General features: G+C 38.6%; 1 protein-coding gene across 6 annotated transcripts in view; it reads left to right on the top strand.

Moving 5' to 3' along the window:
* The window catches only part of lingo1a (leucine rich repeat and Ig domain containing 1a), an 84138-nt gene extending 73103 nt beyond the window's left edge, over positions 1-11035 (top strand). For all 6 annotated transcript variants that reach the window (XM_079858597.1, XM_079858598.1, XM_079858600.1 and 3 more), the window contains one exon: positions 7674-11035. In XM_079858597.1, the coding sequence (XP_079714723.1) occupies positions 7686-9536 (1851 nt within the window). In that variant the 5' untranslated portion in view covers positions 7674-7685 and the 3' untranslated portion in view covers positions 9537-11035. The remainder of the gene's footprint in view (positions 1-7673) is intronic.
* The last annotated feature ends 10239 nt before the right edge of the window (positions 11036-21274 follow it).

The raw sequence follows: 21274 nt of genomic DNA, 5'->3' as shown, positions 1-21274 counted from the left end.
TCAGACTGATAGATGGAATGATTATGATGTGTTTTTATGTCACGTGACAATGACAATTCCTTTAATTTAAACAATCGTATTTAAAGGGACAGCTCACCCAAAAATCTGTAAATAAATTCTGTAATCATTTATTCGCCCTCATTATGTCATTCCAAAATGTGAATGGTTGCATAATTGGAATTTATGGGCAAGCATGTAGACTTAGCTATCATTTTATTCTCAAACTTTTGTGAAATTGTTTTAATTTGTTTGAGAAAATGTGTTTTTAGATTCACAAAGAGAGCGAAGAAACCTCAAATTACATCTAATCAAGTCTATACGGGGATGAAATTACTTTATGAACCGGTAATCACGCTCTGTGTGCAGGAAGAGGAAGCCTGGAGATGTGATGCAGAAATGCATGCTGGGAAATTGATTGTTTGAATTGCATCTGCCAAATAGAGATGTTAAGACTCTGAGATGAGTGTCAGTCTGATGCATCATGGGCAAATTCACATGCTCATGACCAACAGGTTTCCCGTTTGAACTGCCACTTACAGAGACCCCCTTCCTGACACCGCTTGACCCCGACTGTCAGCATTGATGCAGCAAAGAAACAGAAAAATTCTAAAGTAATATTAAAATGTCAAATCATTTCTATTTGAATATATATTAAAATGTAATTCATTTCTGTGATGCAAAGCTTTGCAAAGGATTGTTTGATGAATAAAAACATTTATTTGAATCTTTTGTAACATTTATCAATATATTTAATATCACTTTTGTTTGATTTAATGCATCCTTGCTAAATAAAAGTATTTATACTAACTCTAACCATTTCTTTAAAAAATAATGGCTGTCCCAACTGACCCTAAATTTTGATTGTTAGTGTATATATTACCAGATATTTTCAGTTTTGTCCTCAAAGTTATAGTTACACACAAACTGATATGGAATGACCTTATAAGACACTAACTGGCTTCTCACACTGCACTTAAAGGGACAGTTCAGAGTTCACCCAAAAGATTTTGCCATTATTTACTCACCCTTAAGTAGTTCTAACAGTTGACGGTAGCCATTGACTTCCGTCTATTGAAGTCAATGGGGTCCATCAACTGTTTGATTACCAACATTCTTCAAAATATCTTCTTTTGTGTTCAACAGAAGAAAGAAACTCTAACAGGTTTGGAACAACATGAGGGCGAGTAAATGATGACAGAATCTTTTTGGGTGAACAATCTCTTTAACCCCAGGTTAACCCCATTGCTCTTAACCCCGCTTATAATTTAGAAGGTGGATTAGCACCCCTTTGTGACGATAAACCCACATTGCCACTGAAACACTGTGATAGTTTCAGCATTTGAGGTGAAAAATGTCAAATGGTGGCGGAAAATGCGACAATTGGAGTGAAGAGACTTTCATTCTTCCCTTTATAGTCCGAAAAGTCCATTCAGTATATGAACTTAGTACAGTCAGCAATATAATATGAGGATGAGCAATGCTAGAGCCTTTATGTGAACAGGTTGTATGCTGCTTCAGAAGCCAATCAATGACTCTGGCACTGCAAATATGCAAATAAGGATGTTAACCCAGGGTTTAGAAAGACCAGGGTTAACTATTTCAAGTGTGAAAAGCCCTAAATTGATGAATACTGTTGTATAATACATAATACGCACTAGGACACCATCCTCTGTGTGTGTGTGTGTGTGTGTGTGTGTATTTGTGTAAGTGGGTTTCTCAGTTCATTCTATCTCATGACTCATTCACTGTTCCCCAAAGCGTCTCTCTTTTCATTTATTCAGAGAAGAAAATGAGAGTGAGAGAAATGTATTTAGTTTAAAGTGAAGGAGCGCATATGTTTTCACAGACAGGTGTTACTTTAATGCGTGACATAGAACGAGGTGACCGCTGGTGTCCTTTTACACTGTTTTTCAGAATCTACTTCAATAGATGTCAGTCTTTTCTTTCTGAGCATATGTGTTAGGTAACTTCAGTACATAACCCGTGAAAGTCGACTAAATCATTTTCAGTCCCTGCTGTCAGCTTGGTCCCTGCTGGAAAATCCAGGTCGATGTTTTGGAACATGCTAGCTAGTGATTAGCTTGTCCAGCTACAAAGTTGCTAGTCGACCAGCTAATCTTTCAAAACAAAGATAGCTTGTTAAGTTGTCAGAATTAGCTTGATTTGAACATATTCACCCTGGATGAAGCATTGTAGACACCCTCGTTAGGTAAAAATGCACTATTTGACCCAGTATTTGTGTGTGTGTTATAAATAGGCAAGCATCACTATTGTAATTAGTACTTCTCAGATTTTCCAATCATAACTTGCTTAACTCTTTCCCTGCCAGTATTGTGCTTATATCGCTCGTTTCTGCTTCTTCGCCTGTGTTTTGATCATGAGATTCTTTATTCTTTCAGAAGATGCTTAATAGTGCCCCCTACCGTATAACAGTGAAAACACAGAGCCGGAAATTTCCATCAATGGCGGGGAAAGAGTTCATTTACACTACATACAGTATAGGGCCCTATTACATCTGTTATTATTGTGTGTATCTGATAGTTTTATCAAATTAACTGGTGAAATGCTTATGAAGTGAATCTAAGAGCAGATCTGGAGATGAAGTTCAAATGAAGTGTCCTTATATAGTGAGACTACAGATTATGGAAACAAGTGTTTTTTTTGCAGTTTAATATTCACAGACACTAGTGACTAGTCCATATGGTGATCTGAATAAGTGTACAACCCTACTTTTGATTTATTCATCCAAATTTTGCCAAATTCTGTGACATTCCACGTCACACAGTAAATTACATTTTTATGACTGGATTCTGCGATTCCATTCTAGTTTTCCGTATTACGTCAATTATGAGGCCCTATATTCAAAATGAATGATACCTCAAATTTGTGAGGAAAAGTTTCAGTAGTTTTGTGTACAGGTCATTTAGTACAAGTCATTAGTTTGGCAACGTGCTAACGTCAAACTCCATCAGAATCAACTGTGAGTGCGAGTCCCTTTAAGGCAAGTCGGTTCACTTAATGGCCAGGGAGGGATTGTTAATGGAGTTTCTGCCCATTAAGAGCGTATCAGATCAATTATTACGAGGCTCCATTTCGGTTAGGTTGCTGCCCCAGAAGCTTCCTTTGTAGACAATAGACAGTGAGGCTAGGTTTACATCTTATGTTTGTGTGTCTACCCTGTTTGTAAGACTCTCGTCTCACATCCAGCGAGAAAGGTTGTGTGATTGATTCCTCAGCGCTGAGATGTCTGGTGTGTTGGACCTCGTTATTCCTGATTCCAGCTGCCGTTCTGGGCTTGTGTTGACGATTCTTCTCCTGTAGCTTCAGGGTCAATGTGTCTCCCTCCCCTCAGAGTGAGAAAAACAGAGAATGACAGCGGAGAGAGTGAAACCGGAGATGTTTGAGCTCTGAGGAGCTGTTAGGGCTGCAGGATGGAGCTGTTTCGTCTGGGAGGAGATGTTTTCAGAAGGTCAGATCTGAAGCTCTGAATATGAACCTTACTGTTTGCACTTCCTGAGCCAGAGTTACTTTACAGACAAAATAATAGCAGAAAGGGCGAGGGGAGGGTCTCTAATGAGGGAACACTCAGTCACACTCTGGCGATTCTGCAGCAAGTGCAACAAATAAATGAGCAGATTCAGTCACGGACCATAAGAAATGGATTGAGTGTGTGTTTCTGAGTTCCAGACTTGTTTCAGTCTTGAACACCATGTTCTGAACACAAATGCTTTAAGTGAACGATACAATCTCTTTCCTGACACTTGTTTTGCAGTGAAATGAAGCCTTTCTTTTGTTGCACAGAGATGCGACTGATTTGCTGGTTGTTTGTTTCTACGCTCAAATACTGACTTTAAAGGCATAAAGGAACATTTTGTTGCTCAGGAAAAGCTAAGGTGAAGTATGTGATTTCAGTGCCACTAGCGCCACCAAACGCAATTGTAAAAAATAATGAAACGCATTTCCTGAACAATGTCTACCATTGCTCCGACAAACAGATAGCCCCGCCAAAAACTCATGCCATTGGTTGAGTCACTATTGCTGTACCTTAAAAATCATAAGGAGAAATTAAAATAGACACTAATGAGATAATTATTCACATACAGTAGAACTACACTGCTATAAAACTAATGGATGGCAGCTCGGAGCTCATTTTTTGGAATTTGGAAATTGATGAAAAACATTTGAGTTCATATTGAGATCATTGACTTTTGATTGCAGTCTTGTTAAATCTAAGCACATTTAGAGACATTTTTGGGATCTATTCTGTAACTCTAGAGGAGAAATGTGTGACATTACTTGGATCTTTTTCACAGTAGAAACATTATTATTACGATTATTACTAGGAGAAACAATTGAGTTTTTTTTTTTTTTTACACATTTAATAAAATGCAGAAATACTTATTCATAATTAAAAACTCATTTTTGGTCATGAAATGAATTGGCAAACAAAACAGTACTTGATGTTTTGGTGAACGGATTCAAGAGATTTAATTCACTTGGAAGACTTAGTCTTCTACATAGCAACAGCAGAGCTTCATTAAGTCAATTAATCAGATTGATTTACGGATGAGCCGGAGTTGTGTTATTCTTGTCCAAGTGTGTTTAACTTTGTCCTGTGAGGTGTCCGTGTGCTGAACTGACCTACATGAAGCTGAAGTGAAATAAGTCCACCTGAATGTGTGTTGGTGTGTGTGTGTGTGTGTGTGTACAGGATTAGTGAACTGGCTGATTCTGAACTAGATTAGACTCTTAGCGTGCTGCTCCTATAGCCGTGACAGATGTGGGGAGGATTCTGCTGCTCAGGTATTTAGCTGCCGTCTTTAAGTGGGATTGTTGCCGCTGGGAAACACCGTCCTGTTCCAGACTGCAGTTATTCACAACCTTACTGTGAGAGATTCAGATGTATCATAAATATATAATAGTAAATGATGCAACAGATGGAAATGCAATCATGTCAGAATAGAGATGCAGCAGCACCATGTTTATTACGAACTGTCTCATCATGTAGCTTTACAAATCACCTTCCAGCTTTTACACACTAACTTACCACGTGACTTTACATGCTACCTCACTGAAAGTTATTTTACATGTTACCAAACTGCATTATTTGAAATTACAGTACTTGTAACCTGTTACTTTACATGTTAGTTTGTTGCATTACTTTACACTGAACGTCACCGCATTATAATATACCTAATTTAATTTTAGTTTACACACTATCTTACTGTGTATTTTACGTTCTTACCTCTCTGTTATTTCACATACTGGTTTGCTGCATTACTTTATTGATTAATTCACCACATTAAAGTACAAACTACCTCACTGCATTACTTTATGCACTCACGTCATTCATGCCACTTTTACTGTAATTTTACAGGGGGAATAGAGATCACAGATCCCAAAAACATGAGTTTTAGTAGGAGGGCTTAACAGTCAACCATTTCTTTTCTCTTTTTCACTGAGAAATAATACATAATGCTATTTGATAAAATTTCCTAAGACACATCATTAACTGAATAATGTTTCAGCTTGTTGCTAGTCTGGTGACCAGACAGCGGTGATATTTCTTTCAAGTCGGTTTCATATGAAGAACATTTCCGTATGTTCTCAGGTTTTGGCAGCACACACTGTAGGCTGCTTAATTTGCTTTGAACTGAACCCAGCCTCCCCTCAACAGTGCTAACGGTTTAACACCGTGCCTGTGGGCCACATGCTGAATGCTTCCAGCCAAACTCAACCCTTCAGTGGCTTCATTATTGATCCCGATGAACAACTGGGGCTCACAGTTAGATCACTGCAATTTATTCATTACAGCAAATTACAAACAAAAATCCAAATTGGCCTCTTCTGAAATATTTGCGAATCTCTTCTACATTTATACAGTGTATTTTGTGTTTGTGTGGGCAGGAGTTCTTCTGCACACCAATGACAATTTTTAATGGTTATAGTGCTGCAAGATTTGTGATTCCCTAAATAACTATTTTAAGGATCAGTTCGTTGAACTGAAAACTTCTGAAAAGTCTTTCAGGACAAAAGCAATCATCACTGGCGTCAGGCTTCCCGATGCAAGTTGTACATCTTTTTTATGATCATGTGACAGGGATGTTATGTTACACAAACAGGAAATGAACATTCTTTGATGTTCTCAATAGAAGTATTCCAGTGCTGTGTAGGTGGTTATGAAACCGTAATCAGAGTCACGACGGGTCGGTAGAGAATAGCGTGACGGCAAAAGGAAAAAAAAAAGTGTAAACCTGACATTCACTGGAGATGTGAGCTCTGTTACAAAACCAATTGAGCTGCCTACCTAGAGAGCAATTTAAGGCGTTATAGATGCACTCTCTATGCAAAAACTGTTATTATGAATAATTTAAATCTTTTTAGCTGAATTTTAGGGCAGCATTGTATGTTTTCATTTACCACATAAGGCAATCCAAGAATTCACAAGAAATAAGCTCTGTAAAAAATCCAAAGAAGGCGGATCAGTCAAGAGATACCAAAAAGTGTTTATAAAATTACTTTTTTGTGTGTGTGCTATGTATGTTATGTGTTTTAAAGTAACATGCTATTAGTTTTGCAACATGCTAACACCAAACTGTGGGTTGTTTGCACACTATTTGTGGAGTTGCTGCCAGTGTAGAGTATTCAGAATGAGTCCTTTATGAGGTTTCATTCGGATATTGCCTATGTAGGCATTAGATAGCAAGGTGGACACTTTCCTCTAAAAGATGATTTTCAGAAGACTGTAAAGAAGCTAAACTTTAAAATGAGGGCAGTTGTGCATGAACAGTGTTTATTGCTGCTTCAGAAAGCATTAGAATCTCTGTGTACAGATTTAAATGGTCAGCATGTCTTTAAGTAAGATATCAGAGAGTCTTAATCCGACGTCTCGTCTTTTGGTCTGTCTCGCAGATGGCATATGCTAGCGATTTTATGGCTACCAACTTTCTGTGAAATGGATTTCTCCTTGAAAATTGTGGATAAATTCACACATATGCCTCCGTGCAATCGTTTCAAATGGATCCCATACATGGAAGTGTGAACGCTCACAGGATTTGAGAGTGAAAATGCTGGTTGGGACAACAGCCTTCTAACTCACTTCTCAGCTGTGTTAGGTGCACCAGAGGTTTAGAGGATTCATAAATACCTTATGATGGTGATGTAACCCTTGCAATGGATTCCAAGTCAAGTCCCTGAGCTCAGTTAGCGTGAGTGCTACTGTGTGTTAAAAGCCTTTGAAGTTGAACTAGCTGGGGTCAAAACAAAGGAGATCGAATCCAAAAGTGCCAATTCACGCAGTTATGCAAGTACACGCCATTGGCTCTTCCTTTTCACAGTTCTGAATAATCCAGCAGTCCATAGTGCAGTCGTTTAATGAGCCTATAATGTAATGAAACACGTAGTTGACACTTTGGAAATGGAAAATGATGTCTTCTATATTAGTTAAACTCTTAGTAAAACACACTTTTAACCTCTCCATTCTTTCAATGAACAGTGTTCAATAAATACCCAATTCACTCATGTTTTAGAGCCATATGCTGCTCGCCAAAGAAAATAGCACAGTAGAAGGTTTAGTCAATATACTGTGCAGTATAATTGTTTATTGATTTGGATGCCTTGAATTTCATATTTTATAACTCAGTGCACTTTTTCTCTTTTCTCCGTCTGTGCAGGTAACCGGTAGGATGGTAGCAGGGGAAGTGAGTGGGCACAGCTTCCTGGTGGCATGCTGGCAGCCCATTCTAATCTTGATGCTGGGCACAGTGCTGTCTGGCTCTGCCACGGGCTGCCCATCACGCTGCGAGTGCAATGCTCAGGAGCGCTCGGTCTTATGCCACCGCAAGAAACTGATGTCCGTTCCAGAGGGGATCCCGTCGGAAACACGACTCCTTGACCTCAGCAAGAATCGAATCAAAACCATCAACCCAGATGAGTTCTCTACCTTTCCGCACTTGGAAGAGCTGGAGCTCAATGAAAACACCATCTCGGCCATTGAGCCCGGCGCCTTTAACAACCTGTACGGCCTGCAGAGTCTGGGACTGCGCAGCAACAAGCTGAAGCTCATCCAGTTGGGAGTGTTCACAGGCCTCAGTAACCTAACAAAGCTGGACATCAGTGAGAATAAGATCGTAATTCTGCTGGACTACATGTTCCAGGACCTCTACAACCTGCGCTCTTTGGAGGTTGGGGATAATGACCTCGTTTTCATATCCCACCGGGCGTTTCATGGCCTCAGCAGCTTGGAGCAGCTTACACTAGAGAAGTGCAACCTGACCTCTGTCCCGACAGAGGCCTTCACGCATCTGCACAGCTTGGTTACGCTGCGCTTGCGAAACCTCAACATCAACAGCATCAGAGATTACAGCTTCAAGCGGCTCTACCGTCTCAAAGTCCTGGAAATTGCCAACTGGCCCTACCTGGATACCATGACCACCAACTGCTTGTACGGATTGAATCTTACCTCCCTAACGATCACTAATGCAAACTTAACGTCGATTCCATATTTGGCTTTGCGACACCTGGTTTATCTTCGTTTCCTCAACATGTCCTACAATCCCATCCAGATGATCGAGGGCAACCGGCTCCATGACCTGCTAAGACTGCAGGAGTTCCACCTGGTGGGCGGTCGACTGACAATGATCGAGCCCTACTCCTTCAGAGGACTCAACTACCTGAAAATCCTCAATGTCTCCAGCAATGCCCTTACCACCCTGGAGGAGGCTGTGTTCCATTCAGTGGGGAACCTAGAGACCCTCGCATTGTATGACAACCCGCTGGCTTGTGACTGCCGTCTGCTTTGGGTTTTCCGACGTCGCTGGAGGCTCAACTTCAACCGCCAGCAGCCGACTTGCTCCTCACCCGAGTTCGTTCAAGGAAAAGAGTTCAAGGACTTTCCTGACGTCCTTCAGCCCAATTACTTCACGTGTCGCAGGTCTAGGATCCGAGACCGTAAGCCACAGCAAAAGTTTGTTGACGAAGGCACCACCATCCACTTTGTGTGTCAAGCAGACGGAGACCCAATGCCTGTCATCATGTGGCTTTCCCCACAAAAACAGTTCATCACTACGAAAACGATAGGACGGCTCACTGTTTTCCCAGATGGCACCCTGGAGGTGCGCTACGCTCAGATTCAGGACAATGGGACGTATGTGTGCATTGCTAGCAACGCCGGTGGAAACGACACCGCTTTGGCCCACCTGCACGTCCACAGTTACTCGCCAGACTGGCCCAACCAACCCAACAAAACCTTGGCGTTTATCTCCAACCAACCCAACGACAACGGAGCCAATGGAACAAGAGCAACTGTCCCGTTCCCGTTTGATATAAAGACGCTAATCATCGCCACCACTATGGGCTTCATCTCCTTCTTGGGTGTGGTTCTGTTCTGCCTGGTTCTGCTCTTTCTTTGGAGCAGAGGCAAAGGAAACAGCAAACACAACATTGAGATAGAGTACGTCCCGCGCAAATCGGACGCTGGGATGAGCAGCAGCGGCAACGCCGATGCCCCTCGAAAATTTAACATGAAAATGATATAATCCAACCAGGGAGCTCAAGAGACCCTTTCAAAAACTCATAAAGACAAAAACAAGAGATTCCCTGCCTGAACAACCTCTGGCTCTGACGAGCTCCCCATAGAGGAGGGGTGTTTTTCCCCCTTTCTAAAGATGGATGTGCATCACAGGGGTTGGTGCTTTTGTTCAATATTGAACATGAGAGGGGGAAAATGTCCTCATGCGCAGTCCTCTGTGATGCCGCTTAAATTCAGCCTACGGGGACCAATATCTTTGAGAGAGGATTTTGTTTTAAAACACTTAAGTTCCTGTGGATTTTTATGGGCAAAAAAAAAAAAGAAAAACCCCAACCTCCAAAATGTTTTGTGTCGACCTCCAGAATGCAAAGGCAGAGCATCCTTCTCCCTTCTGTCCTGCTGCCTGCATCCTCTTTGTTTGTTTGTTTGTTTGTTTAACCCATTCATTTCTTGTTTTCTACTAAAATGAATAGTTTTATGAAAGAATAACAGTAGATAAATCAGGGGTGAAAAGCACATTTAACAAACCTAACAGCTGAATTTGCCCAAATTCGCCCAAAATGTCTTCTACATTGTGTCTAACAACAGAATGTAGAGCATAATAGATTCCATTTCATTCCTGCTATAGAGAAATGTGTGTATAGTGCAACTTTCACCGCACATTCCTTTCTTTGATTCTGCACTCTGCTGTCTGGTCCTCATTTTGCTTTCGGATCTGTATTTTAAATGCATTTGTTAGATAAGCCGAGGGAGTTTTACGACTCAAGCATCTGGATAAAGGTTGTTTATTGTTGGATTAATGGCTAGGCAAGTGAAATCAGCAGTAATTATGTAACTTTTGTTGTGCGTTTTGCTTTCATTTTATATAGAGATGATCATTGTAGCCTGCAGTGAGCATTTCTGTTGTGCCTGGTCAGGTTTAAACCCATTTAATGGCACTGCAGCATCACATTTTTATATAACAAACTCATTCAAAGACTGTACAGCTCTATCTCAGAGTGTGCACTGTATGTGCGAGAGCAAGCGAGTTCATAACAGAATTAATCATTTCATCAAAAGGTGAGAGTGTTAATGTGCTCGACAGCTCTCAATCACCTTTACCTGCTGCTGAGTCTCACACCTGTCTCTTGGTCTCAGATCTGTCTCTTGAGTCTTACACCTGTCTTTTGGTCTCACACCTGTCTAATGGTCTTAGACTTAGACCTGTCTTACCGGCTGCAGATCTATTTTTCTTTACATTATATGAAGCTTTGGTGCCCAAAGAAACCATTTCAAAGTTATCCAGCAAGTCTAAGGACTCAGATGGTGTTGGTTTGTTACAATGACAGATATCTATACTAAGAATTATTGCGTTATTTAGCAGACGTTTCCACAGGCGGAAATGGCGCCACGTTAATCACGGCAGGCAACGTTTGTGAATAAAGAAGTGGGAGTAAATTGAAAGTAGGCTGTTTGTGCTGACAAGAAAGCGTAATGGTGCAGTGCTAGATAGAGGCTAGTTAAAAATGGATTGGTTAGTGAGTATGAAGCAGAAATGCAATGGTTTAATGAATTCGCTACACAGTCCAGCTGTGTTTTAAGTGCGTGTTTAATCTGGGCCAAGCAGGGCAGGTGATTTCCATGGAAGGACACTGAGCTGTGTTTATGCACTGTATTTTGCTCCGGTGTAGATGTGTTTCGCCTCGCTAAGTGGTTTGTACTGCTGACTGAGGCTGCAGATGGAGAAGCTGCACAGATGGTTTAACCCTTACTGATCCACTTTAGAGTTAATCTGACACTTGCACACACACACGCACACCTGAATCTTTCTCTGATCCTCTGCCTCTGTGCTCTAGCTACTGTTTTCATCCTATTACTTCGAATAAATCTTTATATGACCTCTGCCCTCTCCAACATTCAGCCCAGAATGATAATGTGCATTAATGTGGTCCATAATATTCTTTTATACTAAAGAAAAAAGACCTAAAAAGGTGAAAAAATCTAGTATGAAAAATGTTTAAATTGTTCTGTGCAATAAAAGTAATATGCATTTTGTTTTCTTTTTTTTAATTAACACAATTTTATTGATGTTGAATTGTTGAAAATATGGTATGTTGTATTAAACAATCTATGGAGATTTTTATACCAAAAATGTGCCTTGTTTATTTTGTTCTGCAGAAGAATCTTCAGCGCATGCTCAACGTTATATTTAGGATCTGAACAAGAAAATGTATAAGAATGAATTAGAACATCTTATTTTCTATGTTTGCACATACAGTGATTTGCTGCAACAAAAAGACTAGAAGTCATTGGATGCTTCTAATCAAAATAGAACAACATCTTAGTTTTTATAGCAAATGCATCTCATTAGTAATCAGATTTTCACTATGACCGGTTGTGAAGCTCCCATTAACGCCCATCCAGTGCCTATTAGTGTCCAACAGTATAGCAACCTCATGACCTACTCCGATAAAATCACTGTATGTGTGAACAGGGCTTAAGAAAATCACTAAAGATGAGGAGACGGTTGTGTTACTGAACAACATAATGTTATTAGAAGCTTAATGGTGAAAAGAATCTAACAGTTTTACTGGTTTTAACCGTGGTCATTATCTGGTCTTAACTGGTTTAGGTTGATCAGCTGGAGTACCGGCTGGTTGGACTACCAAGGTCAACCTGGTTAAAGCTGGTAGATGACCAGATTCCTGCAGGATTATATCAGGGAACGCACAGAAAACTGTGGTACACGGTCCAGGTGTCGCTGAAAATATATTATGCATTCTGTAGAGGTTTTCTGGAGGACTTTACAGAGCTTTGAGACTATGAAAAATAAATGGACCTCCTCGTAGTACTGGAAAAAATGCTGTAATCACTTGTCAAATGAGGAGAAGGAGACAGACAGTGAAAATTATGGTTTTCTTTTGAGATGCAGAATCATCCGGAAAACTCCCAGAATGCAGCACTCCGACTAATGTATCTAATGAATAGAAAATAACTGTTTTGGGTTTACTGAATGAGACTGACGCATACAAACACAGACATCTTACATTCCCTCTCTCAATCTTGTTTTCTTTTCTGATTTCCTCTGATAGGCGCGTTTCACGATTTCACTATGGAACCGAAGATTAAGGTGTAATTATCCATTTGAAGGGTGCTCATTTCTCTCAGACTCTGGAATAGAGCACTTTAAAATCTCAAAAGCTTTTATTTTATCGTCATCATGCATTTCAACAGGATTTAAAGATGGCCCCTTGACAGGGACGATATTTCCTGTATGTTTGGTTTGCTATAAAAGTCTCAGCTAAATTAGAAACGCATGCAGTTCCTTCTGTCAATAACATATCCTCTCCTGCTAATTCTCACTGATTTTTAAATATATCACAGACAACACAGCATGAATTTAACACCCACCTCCTGTCAATACAGAAAATTCAGAATCAAAGCCTCACCTAAATATATATTTTTAGAAATGAATCACTGCAGATGACAGCAAATGTCACATAAAAACACAACCATCCAATTTACATTCTTTGTTCATTTCCTAGTAGAGTTGCTGTATTTGTGTGTAGGTAAACAAGAGAAGGTACCGCCATCTTGCTCCGACAAAAGTGACCTGAACGCACCAATACTTCATACTGCAGAGATAGTACAAGTAGCATGCTATTGCTAACATTAGCCAGCATGCTATCCTTTGTCCTCATGAATGCATTTAAAGGGGCATTCTTTCCAAACCACAATGAATTTCATCTTTTAATTCTCTTTTGTCATCATTTGGGTGTAGTGGAGAGTATGCGAGTGCAATTTTAATATATTAATTATCTCCAAAGTTCTTGTACCTGAGGCTAGCGTGCAGCATAATTACTGACCGTGTGTAGCGCTACCTGCGCTGTAAGCTACACGCTCAGCACTTTAAAATGTCAAACATGCTGGAGGAGATGTGTGAACAATGTTTAACAGCCCTCTGGTCAGTGACACACACATGTTAATTATGTTAATATTATGTAAATGTGTGACTAGAAGATGAATGAACGGGTGTAAAGAGGCCAGATCTAATGGAGGAGAGAGGGAGAGGTAAAATTAGTGCCAGTGTGTGTATTAAACCAGGGTTGGTGTTTAACCTTTTATAGAATTACACATCTATCACCATTAAAGCCAACTATACACTTCAGGTCCAACCACAACCATCCTGGCAGCAATTAGAGAAACTCTGACATTGTTTGTGAGTATTAGCACAAGCTAATTTATTTTCTTAAGTACTTTTGAGATGTTTTAAAGAGTATAACTCCTTTGACCTAAGGTACATCTCTCTTGATAAGAAAATTTCTATATTCTCATTCAACTAAAAGTCTTCAGAGTTTGCCACGATTCCGATGTCTGTCTGATTTTTATTTTATTTATATATATATATTTTTTTTTTTTTTTTTTTTTTTATTGTATAGTGTTATGAATGCTTTGGCAATGTAAATATTTCTTTCACCATGCCAATAAAGCTATTTGAATCTTGAATCTTGAATTATATTTAATAATATTATATTTAGCATAATATTATCATATTTTATATATATTTTGGCCAGAATAAAACCTTACTTAATTTAATTTATTCACATATGACAAGCATGTCTGTTATTTTCTATAATTCATTGGTCTTTGAAAAAGTTGTTAGCTTAGCTTTTTTTTTTTTTTTTTTTTTCTGAGGTTGTGTGAGAAAAACACAGACATGGCAGATTCAGAAAGGATTAAAATCACAAAGCACGCCTCTGAAACACAAACATGAAAACAAAATTTTGAAAACGGGTTTAAAAGATTAAGTTCTTAAAAAAACAATACCGTTATCGTCTCAGTGTAAACCACAAAAACGTGATTTTGTGAAAACAAAGACGTGTATAGAGAGCCTAAGTCCCGCCCCTCCGCTTCCGGCTCATGGGACCTTATTTCGGAAAAAATATGTATGGAAGTCAATGGCGAGAGATAACTTATCTTTTTATTCCGTCTGAACTGTGCCCTGAACTACACATATGATGTTTGTCAATTTAAAAGGTAATTATGAAAGTCAAGAAAGTCGCAGTTTGTCATAAAACAGAAGAGTAACGTTTAGTTTTATGTGAAAATCGCTCAATGAACTACATCTCTCGTCTCGCACTATGTACGTCACAAGATCCGTTGCTCGTATGTGTGTATTCTGGCTCAAAACACTCAGGCATGACGGCGTAACGTTACGATTATAATGTAAGACTATAGAAAAAATGACAGACGTTAGCTTCAGTAAAGTTAGCTTCATTCATTGAGAGAAAAGGTATGACGTCGCATGTGCGCCTTCTGGGTTTGTAGTCTTTGTAATTACATATTTTCACAGTCTTATACCTCAGCAGTTTTACATCAAGCTGCGACTTTCTTGACTTTAAAATGTATCTTTTAAATTGACAAACATCATATGTGTAAATCAGGGCACAATTCAAACGAGATCAAAATATTTGTTGTCTCTCGCCATTGACTCCCATACAATATTTTTCCGAAATAAGGTCCCATGGTGGTCGACCGGAAGGGGAGGGACTTAGGCTCTCTATTAGGTGTTCAGACTATATGCATGTTGTTTCTTTACAAAGTGGCATCGCCAACTACTGGCCTGGCATGAATAATACAGTGTTTTAAGCCATTTTCGTGAATCCGTGTGAACGGGGATCATATTAGCCGCGTTTCCATTAAAGATTCGCGCAAAACTTTTGCGATTTTTTCTAAATATAGATAAAAAACTATTGCGAAATGACGGCGTTTCCATTAACTGATGTTATGCGACTAAAACGTCATTTTTTCCTCTCGCGATAAGTCATTCCAAAAATCATGGCAACGGACGTTGGTAAGTTTATATATAAATCACAGCCACGTACCGCACTAGACGTTATTATTATTAATGGAAGGAAACGTAGGAGTGTTTTCCAAGCATTAATGGCAAGGAAAGACCTTATACTGTGTCTGTGAGCGGCACATATGAAGTGTTTCTGGGTTTTTCTCACTCATTTCTGCTCCGAGGTCTTGATTGTGGCATTTCTTTGATGTTTAGAATCCAGTATTTCTGTCATTATTTTGTCTTTTATGAATTAAATAAAGAACTCCGTCTCGTATTCTGTCCAAACACACCGCGCCTTCTAAGTCAGGTGACCTGTAGATGCGCAAAAACTGTTTCCATTGCAGTTTTGCGAAATATTTCTTTTTCGAATTGCCTGAAAAACCACCTCATGCGAGCGTAAAAACTTTTTTGCGATAAAAGCGAGTTTTTGCGAAATTGACGTGTTTCCATTGAGCGCATTTTCAATTCGCAATTTCAATTTGCGCAATTTGAAGGGTAATGGAAACGCGGCTACTGACAACATCGTCATCTGTACGCGAAAAACGCAAAAGAAAAGCTTTTCAGTTTTGTCATGTAAACATACTCTTTACTGAAAGAGAAATAAAAGTGTTAATATTTGACATAACATTAGCCGCATTTCCATTACACTTCAAATTGCGCAAATTGAAATTGCGAATTGAAAATACGGCCAATGGAAACACATCAATTTCGCAAAAACTCCCATTTATCGCAAAAAAGTTTTTACGCTCGCATGAGGTGGTTTTTCAGGCAATTCGAAAAAGAAATATTCGCAAAACTGCAATGGAAACAGTTTTTGCACATTTACAGGTCACCTGATGTAGATGACGCGGTATGTTTGGACAGAATACGAGACAGAGCTCTTTATTAAATTCATATAAGACGAAAGAATTACAGGAATAATGGATTCTAAACCTCAAATAAATGCCACAATCAAGACCTCGAAGCAGATATGAGGGAGAAACACCCAGAAACTCCTCATATGTGCCGCTCACAAGTATAATAAGGGTCGTTCCTTACCATCAATGCTTGGATAACACACATACATCCCCTTTGATTAATAATAATGGCTAGTGCAGTGGCTGGGATATAGTACATAAACCTACCAGTGTCCGTTGCCATGGGTTTTGGAATGATTTTACGTATCGCGAGAGGAAAAGATGAAGTTTTAGTCGCATAACATCGGTTAATGGAAACGCTGTCATTTTGAAATAGTTTTTTGTCGACATTTAGAAAAAAATCGCAAAAGTTTTGTGCAAATCTGTAATGGAAACGCACCTACAGTTCTTTATTAAAATCATAATAAACAAAGGTATTACGGGAATAGGCCTACTGGATTCTAAACAATAAAGAAATGCCACAATTTATCAAGACCTTGAAGCAGATATGAGAGAGAAACAGCTTTCCTTGCCATGCAGTAATGCTTGGATAACACAACTACGTTTCCTTCCGTTAAAAAAATAATGGCTAGTGCGGTGGCTGGGATATACGTAAACCTACCAACATCGGTTTCCATGATTTTTGGAATGACTTATCGCGAGAGGAAAAAAATAAGTTTTAGTCACATAACAACGGAAATGCCGTCATTTTGCAATAGTTTTTATCGACATTTCGAAAATATCGCAAAACTTTTGCGCAAATCTGTAATGGAAACGTGATTACTGATTGCATTGTTCACAAACAACATCTGAAGCAAAATCAGCTGTGCTCATCGTCCAGATGTCAGTGTTTAATGCTGTCAGAGACAGAGGCAAACACCTGTGCAGAAGATGAACACCTGCCATGCTCACACGCTTCATGTGCTTTGAGTAACCCTGCAGAGAGGTAAGGCTTCACCTGCTTTCTTTTTCTCTGCCTTTTCCTGCTGGTCAAAGTCTTTGTTTTAAATGCCAGTGAATTCTCGGTCACAGTAATGTGTCTGAAACACATTCAGAGCGGACACCTGTTCTCGGAGGAATCCCGCTCACCTGGAACGTGCCACATTTAAAGGCATAGTTCGTCCAAGAAAAAAATAACGGCTGATGTTGCATTTTTGGCTGAACTTTTCTTTTAATGATGCTTTTTGTTCGTTTTACATGCAATCTGTTCATGATTATTGATTACAGCAGGTCATTTTATGGTAAATCCTCATACACCTGTTATCCGCTGTCATCTAGTGCAAAAATGCCTCATGGATTGCCTTTCAAAAACAGGAACCAGATTATGATTATCCTCATAAAGTGCTCTATCAATACTGTCAAATTGTCTTTGTGCCGTGACAAAAAGCATTTTCACGGATCAGTTCAGCTGTAAGGGGCAAACGTGGCATTTGAAATCACATTAGTTTCGTGCTGTTTATTGTTTGGCAATATTTGCTGGCTGTGGGCTTCCGGCCAGAGGCTGACGGTCAGACCCATGGAGTTTACACTGGGTTTTAAACAGCATTTCACAACAGATGCATGGCTGATGCTCTGAGCTCTACAGGAAATTAATCTCTTATCCCATCATTTTGTTTAAAAATAATCAAAATTCATTAGCCTCTGTTACAGTCATGTAAAAAAAAGGAAAGACATGACTTTTTTGGACAATGTTCACCTTAGAAAGATGCCTGAAACACTGCAAAATTTTATATTTTCATTAAAACTATTCAAATAAATGGATGTTTTTAAAACCTGTTGTTATACACACACATCTGATTATGTAGGTAGTAGACAATAAGGCAGCTCACTAGGTTTTCATATATATAGAGAGAGAGAGAGAGAGAGAGAGAGAGTGCGTGTGTGTGTGTGTGTGTGTGTGTGTGTGTGTGTGTGTATTAAAGGGGCAAGAAAATTAATTTACAATCTTAAAGTATTTAATTGTTTTATCTTTTTGAGATAATATACATACATTTATGTGTTCATATATAATTATACATAAATATTTTAAAGTGTATTTTAAATATATATATATATATATATATATATATATATATATATATATAATTAGCAAATATATTTGTTACATAAGTGTATTTACATTATAAGAAAATAGTTACTTATTTAATTATTTATTAAATAAGTAACTATAATTACTTATTTAATTATTTATTTGATAGACTGTAAATAAAATAAAATTATGATTGAAAATACATTTTCTTGGCCATTGACATTTTGTACAATATTTTGGCATTTGAAAATGTTGCATAGATTTGCAATATAGCCTACATGGTAAAAAAAAAAAAAAGTTATATATATATATAGGGCGGGGGCAACTATATAACTATATCTTAAAGGGAAACATATTTATACATATTTAAGCAATCTACTTTTGGGAACAGGCTTAATGTCTGGAGTGTGCTTCAAAATGTTGCCTACATAGGCAGCTCACTAGTTTTTGGAACCGAGCTCAAGTTTTTATTCTCTTTTTGGCCAAGATTCCCCTGTAGTGGCCTAGAAAACTTCATATGAATATTTTCTATATATCTGTCATTCATCAGATCCGCTGATGCCCGGGATATACTCTATGACACACACTGAGATAAGCATGTATGGTTCTCGAGCGCATCAGAGTCTCAAATCTCAGCACAACGCTGGCCTTTCTACGGCGCTGTCGGGCCGGTGGCTGTTCCCTCAGATAAAGCAGAATATTTTAAGAGTATCTATGAGATATCATACTGTTCCTAATCCCGCAGGATCGTCGCTGTGGGCCTCGGTGGGCTTGCTCTGTGATGGCAGCTCCCATGTACTCGGCATTAATGCATTTTTTTATTTGTACACACTGTAGCATTATTTTGCCGAGGCCTGTGTCGGGATACATCAGGCTCTGTTTAAGTGCACGCTTCATCTGTTTGTGTAACTTTAGACTGCTAGATTAATGTGTGCTAAACCCTGAATGCTCTCAGGCTGGCGGAGGGTTCGCTCTGAGACGCGCTGCATTACGTTCTTATCCCTAATGCTCCTGTACAGAACTATTATTCAGGATTTGGAGCAGAATTGTCATGGATACAGAGATTATACGTGCACTTAATACAGTTTTACCTCAATCGGAGAAAGTGGCAGAGCTTCAGTTCGACATGTAATCAGAATATCCATTATTCAGAGCTGGAGATTTGCATAGCTTTTCCTCACATTTTCATTTTATTCGTAGCTCTAGAGTAACTTTTACATACGAACTACGATCCGTTTACTTGTGTAATCAGCAGCACAGAGTTCAGTCACTGACAAAATGTCCTGTCCAGTCAGGACTAAAACTCAGACTCAGAGGGTTTTTTTGGCTTGTCGCTTTATCGATTGTTCCTCGTTAGAACACATTTGAACACCTTTGACCTTTAAACATTGTCTTTTAATTTACACATTTATTGTATATCATTTCAGTTTAAATGTATCGTCCAAAATATTTATTTTTAAAAGCATTTTTGCATTTACCCCCCCAAAAAATTTTATGACTGGAAATTAAGTAGGCCTAAAAAAAAGTGTGTGTGTGTGTGTGTGTGTGTGTGTCTGTGTCTGTGTGTATAAGTGCTGTCAAATCGATTAATCACGATAAATCGCATCTAACATAAAAGTTTGTATACATACATATATATATATACACGCATATTTACAAACTTTTATGTTAGATACAATCAATTTGACAGCATATATATATATATATATATAGTATGTGCATTGTGCATGTAATGAAATAATTAATTGATATATTTTATCAACTTTTTAACAGTTATATTACATTTAGGGCTGTCAAATCGATTAATCGCATCTAACAATGTGTGTGTGTCTGTGTAAGTCTATATATGTGTATGTGTATATATGTATATATATACATAAAAACTTATGTTAGATGCTATTAATCACGGTTAATCGATTTGTCAGCACTAATATTATATTATATTATATTATATTTATATTTTCTGGATTAATTATTTTAAATTCACTCTTTAACCTTTTAAAACTTTTTTCCAATGCTGTATGGCAAAATAAAAATAAAAAACTTTTGCTTAGAAAAATAAGTTTTATCAGTTAGGGGAAAGATCTTTTCTACATAAGGAATAATTAATCAGGATTATTTGATTCATAAAACTTTTATTGGACTAATGAAATTCCTCTGATGTGTGACTGCTGGATTTCTTTGAAATGAAATTCAGTGAATTCCTCTTCATTTCATTCATATCCTATAATTCAACTTCCTGTGGGGCGTTGCCTATTCAAATCAAATTCACATTCAAGCATTGTAAGGGAGCCGGTTATTAAATTCAGAATTTTACACAACCCTGCTGTTCAATTCCATCTTCTGTCTCGAATCCCTCTACGGAGCCGGATTTGTGAGTATTTGCAAAGTGTGTTTGGGCTTCAGAAGCCAGACATCAATAACTGCTCCGCTTTAATCTACAGCCTGATTCAAATTTAGATTGTCCTGTTCCTTTAAAGTGCTTTAGTCTCTCCCAGCGTCTGAGTAATACTTGTGCTCAGATGTGTTTTCTGCTCTCTGGGGTGTGTTTCAGACTGTTCTTCAGATGCTCATTAGATTAAATGAGTATTTGTTCACTCAGACAGAGCACTGCTGTGACATGTGCAGGCGCTAGCAAAAAAAAAGTGTCATGGGGAACATTGATGCTCGAGGATATGTTTGGCTTAGTTATTACTCCATTAGTGGACATTTGAATCTCCAAACCAACTTATCGTACAAATACCCCGAGGTTTATTGTCTTGCGCAGTGGCGCAATAGTGATTGGCCACCAATTGGTAAAGTTCATTGTCCCTTGAGGCGTTTCAACCTACAACCTTTTTTTTTAGCCGAGATCTTTGAAAGAATATTCTGGGTTTGAGTTAAATTGACTGCATTTGTGGCATTATGTTGATTACCACAAGGAAATAATTTCCACTTGTCCCTCCTTATCTTTAAAAAAGCAGAAATCTGGGTTCCAGGAAGGCACTTAAAATGGA

Source organism: Squalius cephalus, assembly GCF_949319135.1.
Source record: "Squalius cephalus genome assembly, chromosome: 23".
NCBI classification, from domain to species: Eukaryota; Metazoa; Chordata; class Actinopteri; order Cypriniformes; family Leuciscidae; genus Squalius; species Squalius cephalus.
The sequence above is the reverse complement of the archived record's forward strand: the minus strand, read 5'-3'. Positions and strand labels throughout refer to the sequence as shown.